The following is a 5734-nucleotide window of genomic DNA, read 5'->3' as shown; positions in this document are numbered from 1 at the left end:
GACCTTGAGCGATCCACCCGCCTCCCAGAGTGCTAGGATTACAGGCGTGAGCCACCGCACCAGGCCCGCTTTAAATATCTTAAGTACAGTTCTTTTGATTTGCCTTCTTCAACAAATTTATGTTAATGTAGCTCAGAATTTCTTTTTATCTTGTAGTAAGTATGTGCTAAAGGGTAATAGGTCCTTGAAATTTCTTCCCATGTATTTTAGACTTTATAACCTAACTAAACTAACATGTATATAAAAATATCCATGTAATATAAAAGTATTTAGATATAAAATTAACACTAATCTGTTATTCAATAATAATAGTGTGAATAAAGAACAATGAAATGTGTAAGAATTTAGACAGTATCATTTAATAAGAAAAAAATCTTTATAGTTCTAGTTATTTATGATCCACTTGTCAACTTCTCACAATTTTTTTTTGAAGCAAGCTGTCCTCCGGCAAAAGAATAATCTGATTTTAATTTCCCTTAATTTCCCTCTTCTCCATGTGAACTTGTGGGTGACTTTTCAGTTATGACTTCTAATAATAAAAACAAAGAACTATTTTGCAAACTAAGTTACAGATTCATTTGAAAGTAGGTGGTACTTTTTTTTTTTTTTTTTTTTTTTTTTTCTTTTCAAATCTTCCCTAGGAATTTTTGATGTGTTTATTATTTTATTTGATTTACCAGTAGAAGTTGGCTGTGTATATATTTATTCGGTCACTGCCATTAGTCAAATTTTTTTCTGATAATAATCAAAAAAAGGTTTTGTGTTTTTTTAAACAATGTTCCACAGGAATTATTTACATCAATAACTTATTTTATCGGTAATCAAAGATACAAGTTGTTTTAAATTTTAATGGCGTATTTGTTTTAAGAGACAGGGTCTCACTCTGTTGCCCAAGTGGGGGTACAGGAGCACAATCATAGCTCACTGCAGCCTTGAACTCCTGGGCTCAAGGGATCCTCCTACCTCAGCCTTCCAAGTAGCTGGGACTACAGGCGTGTGCCACCACGCCTCACTAATTTTTTTATTTTTTGTACAGTTGCCATGTGACCCAGGCTATTCTCAAACTCCCAGCCACAAGGGATACTCCTTCTCTCAGCTTGGATTACAGGCATTTATGAGCCACCACAGCCAGCCTAATGGCATGTTTTTACATCAATACAAATGACTTTGACCTCTCAACTTTTATTTCCCTAAATATTACTAATTACTATGTAAAAAGAAATAGGCCTCAGCTTCATGAATAGATTACTTTTTTTTTTTTTTTCGAGACAGTGTCTCACTTTGTTGCCCAGACTAGAGTGCTATGGTGTCAGCCTATCTCACAGCAACCTCAAAGTCCTGGGCTCAAGTGATCTTCCTGCCTCAGCTTCCCAAGTGGCTGGGACTACAGGTGGGTGCCACCATGCCCACCTTATTTTTTCTATGTGGGGTTGCCTGGCTAATTTTTTTTCTATTTTAGTAGAGACAGAGTCTCACTCTTGCTCAGGCTGTTTTCGAACTCCTGACCTCAATTGATCCTCTCACCTAGGCCTCCCAGAATGCTAGGATTACAGGCGTGAGCCACTGTGCCTGGCTCAGATTACTATTTTGGTTTTAAAAATTCAGTGTTTATTGCATCCGTAAAACTTTTCATTCTTATTCAGATTTTATACACACTAATTCAGAAGTCACCATTGAGACAATTATGCATGTAAGTATCAGACACAGAGTTTGCAGAATCACTAGATATCCTTTGCTAATAATCTTGTTTAAGTCTTTTTCCTATCCACCATCTCCTTTTTCTTTTACGTTTAGATTTCTAGGCATTAATTTCCACAATTCCTGACTGGTTCCCCATATTTTTTCTGTTACCTTGGCACAAAAGGATGTCTAGTTATCACACTGCTTATACTAACAGAAAAATGGAAACAACCAAAGTGTCTAAAAGTAAAGAAATAGTTAAATTGTGGTACATCCATACAGTTCAATATCATGTACATGTTAAAAATAGACTATTCAATCGCTTAGAAAGATGTCAATAGGAAATTCGTAAATGAAAAAATAAGTTGTGAACAATACATTATGTACAGTACTTTTATGTTAAAAAATATTTGTATATTAATGTATACATTAGGATAGACAAATATTCACCAAAAAGTTAATGTTAATTATCTCTGGGACATGGAATTATAGTTGATTTTAAGTTTCTTCTGTTTTAATCATCTTCATTTTCTAATTTTTCTACAGTGAACATGTATTATTGCATGATGCAAAACTGTTCCAGAATCCAGCGTTAGTGATTTTTCATTGTTCAGAAAAAAAGTATTAAGGAATGAAACTTTTCATTTATTAATATGATGTGATAATATGAATAATCATGTGATGTTAATAATTATGAATAATAAAGGATATAAATAAGGACTGAATTTTTAAAGACTGTTATCAGTAATACAATATAAACTTATGCCCCCTTATGTAATTTTACTATTGTGCTTATAAAATTTTGGGTTTTCTTTATAGATATGAAAATTTTGAGGATCCTATGGGAACTATTGATAAGTTTCATTATGGTACTCACTATTCAAATTCTGCGGGCGTCATGCACTATCTCATCCGTGTAGAACCATTCACCACCCTCCATATCCAGCTTCAGAGTGGAAGGTATGTTTTAAGTAAATAAGCTGTTTTCTTATGACTACATATTAGTGTTGAAAAGTATTTGCTTCGGGTCATGTACTTTGTAACAGGGCCATGTCTTTTTTTATTCTCCTCTATTAGGTTTTGATTCTGTTAAAAATAACCAAACTAGTTTGAGAATGAGTCACTCAGACTGACTCACACAAGTGACTTTTATGGAGAATTCCTTTTTCAGTGTTATTCCAGTGTACCTTTGTGATTCTTACTTTTTTGAGAAATGTACCAGAGATTTAGAATTCGATCTGATTTAGAGAGAATCAAACCTAACTATTGCCTATGCAATCTTAAAAATATTTATCAAGAGGAGTAGAAAAAGGGAGCAATAAAGGACACATACATTGTAGCAGTAGCTCAAAGAGGTCTATGATACCTCTGTATTAATGTGTTACCTGTGAGAACTATAACTTACCTGTGTTTCACATTCTTCTAATAATCCTAAGGAGACTAACTTCTCCATGAATCTTCTGTTCCTCACTGTGTCCTCCAGGTAGCTCCCTCCCACATTTTGTCTCCTTGTGGCCTTTTATTCTTTAACTACCATTTTGCCGTCCCCACCCCATCAAGAGCTATGGAAACATTGCCTATTTTCTTCTCTTTCCATTAAGCTTTTCTCTTTCAGAGTTAGCCCGGGTCCTTTATCTTTGTCTTAAGTGCAATAGCCTTGGCTTTCAAGAAGAGACTTTGGCTCCAAAATCACTAAATATCCCTAATGTTACATTTACCATGATAGCAGTAATTTTCCTTCTGTAAGATGTAGTAGGTAAAGTATAACTTAGTCTTTTCACCTTTTAATGATTTTGTGAATAAATGATTTTTTACAAAGCTTCAAAAATAGATTTTGTTATACTTCAAAGGGCACGTGAAAATTGTGTATCTGATAAGGCAGCGGTCCCCAACCTTTCTGACACCAGGGACCAGTTTCGTGGAAGACAGTTTTTCCTGTGGGAGGTCACCACCTCGGCTTCACCTCAGATCATTAGGCATTGGATTCTCATGGGGAAAAAGCAACCTGGATCCCTCATATGTGCAGTTTGCAGTGTGGTTCACTCTCCTATGAGGGTCTGATGTCGCTGCTGATCTGAGGGGGATTAGGGGGGAGGGCTTGGGCAGTGATGCCAGAGATGGGGTGCAGCTATGGGTTCAGGTGGGGCTTCACTCGCTCGCCTCTTGCCTCCTTCTGTATCAGGGGTGGGGGGGATTTGGGGACTGCAGTGATAAGGGACTTGTATATAGAACATATAAAGAATCCTTCCAAGCTAGGCATGGTGGCACTCACCTGAAGTCCTAGCTACTGGAGAGGCTGAGGTGGGAGGATTACTTGAGCCCAGGAGCTTGAGTCCAGCCTGGGCAACCTGGTGATAGTGAGACCCTGTCTCTTAAAAAAGAAAAAAACTAACCCTTACTACTAAATAATACAAAAACAAATATTAAAAAATGGACATAGGGGCCAGGCATGTTGGTTCACACCTGTAATCCAAGCACTCTGGGAGGCTGAGATGGGAATATCACTTCAGGTCAGGAGTTTGAGGATCACCCTGTGCAAGAGTGGGACCCCGTCTCTACAAAAAATACACAAATTAGCTGGGTGTGGTGGTGCACACCTGTAGTCCCAGCTACTCAGGAAGCTGAGAGGAGGATTGCTTGAGCCTAGGAGTTGGAGGTTGCAGTGAGCTATGATGATGCCACTATACTCTAGCTGGGGCAACACAGCAAGACCCTGTCTCTCAAAAAAAAAAAAGACATGGACAAAAGATCTGAATAAACATTTCTCCAAAGAAGATAATGCAAATATTCAATAAACACATGAAAAGATGCTCAATATCATGAGTTATCAGGGAAATCAAATCAAAATCACAACGAGGTATCACTTTACACCCACTACGATGGGTATAATCAAAAAGATAATAACTAGTGTGGATGAGCATGTTGAGAAATTGATACCCTTATATACTGCTGGCGGGAATGTAAAATGGTGCAGCCTTTCTGGAAAATAGTCTGGCAGTTCCTCAAAAGGTTAAACATAGAATTATTAATATTAATACCATATGTCTTAGTTCATCTTGTGTTGCTATAAAGGAATACCTGAGGCTGAGGAATTTACAAAGAAAAGAAGTTTATTTGGCTCATGATTCTGCAGGCTGTACAAGGATCATGGTGCCAGCAACTGCTTCTGGCGAGGGATTTAGGCTGCTTCCACTCACGGTGGAAGGCGAAGGGGAGACAGCATGTGCAGATCACAAGGCAAGAGTTGGGGAGGTGGCAGGCTCTTTTCAACAGCCAGTTCTCACAAGAACTGAGAATGAGAACCCACTCACACCTGTGAGAATGGCACCAAGTCATCAGAGGGATCGACTCCCATGATCCAAACACCTCCAACCAGGCCCCACCTCCAACACTGGGGATCAAATTTCAACATGAGACTTGATGGGGCCAAACAAACCATATTCAAACCATAGTAGCACCATAAGACCTAGCAATTCCACTCCTAGATAGAGACTCAAAATAATTGAAGATATATGTTCACACAAAAACTTGTATATAAATGTTCATAGCAGCATTATTTATAACCAAAAAGTAGAAACAACCCAAGTGTCCATCTACTGATAAATGAATAAATAAATGCTGTATATTCATACAATGGAATATTATTTGGCTGTAAATGAATAAAAGGAATGAAGTGTTGATACATGTTATGATATTGATGAACCTTGAAAATATGCTGAATGAAATCAACCAGACACAAAAGCTACATACTGCATGATTTGCATGAAATACCCAAAGTAGGCAAATCCATAGAGATAGAAAATAGATTAGCAGTTGCCAGGAGGTGAGGGTGGGGTGAATGAGGAGTGAATGCTAACAGGTACAGCATTTCTTTTTGTAGTGGTAAGAATGTTCTAAAATTGATTGTGGTGGTTACAAATTAAACCATTGAATTGTCCACTTGAAATGAGTGAATTAGGCCGGGCGCGGTGGCTCACGCCTGTAATCCTAGCACTCTGGGAGGCCAAGGCGGGCGGATTGTTTGAGCTCAGGAGTTCTAGTCCAGCCTGAGCAA

General features: G+C 37.8%; 1 protein-coding gene across 1 annotated transcript in view; it reads left to right on the top strand.

The window, feature by feature from the left end:
- The window catches only part of NBEAL1 (neurobeachin-like 1), a 208658-nt gene that overhangs the window by 136098 nt on the left and 66826 nt on the right, over positions 1–5734 (top strand). The window contains exons 32-33 of the mRNA XM_012655033.1: positions 1644–1690; positions 2500–2640. Coding sequence (XP_012510487.1) covers positions 1644–1690; positions 2500–2640 — 188 coding nt within the window. The remainder of the gene's footprint in view (positions 1–1643; positions 1691–2499; positions 2641–5734) is intronic.

Source organism: Propithecus coquereli, unplaced genomic scaffold (assembly GCF_000956105.1).
Source record: "Propithecus coquereli isolate 6110/MARCELLA unplaced genomic scaffold, Pcoq_1.0 Scaffold113, whole genome shotgun sequence".
In the NCBI taxonomy this organism is placed as follows: Eukaryota; Metazoa; Chordata; class Mammalia; order Primates; family Indriidae; genus Propithecus; species Propithecus coquereli.
This window is presented reverse-complemented; position numbering and strand designations above follow the sequence as displayed.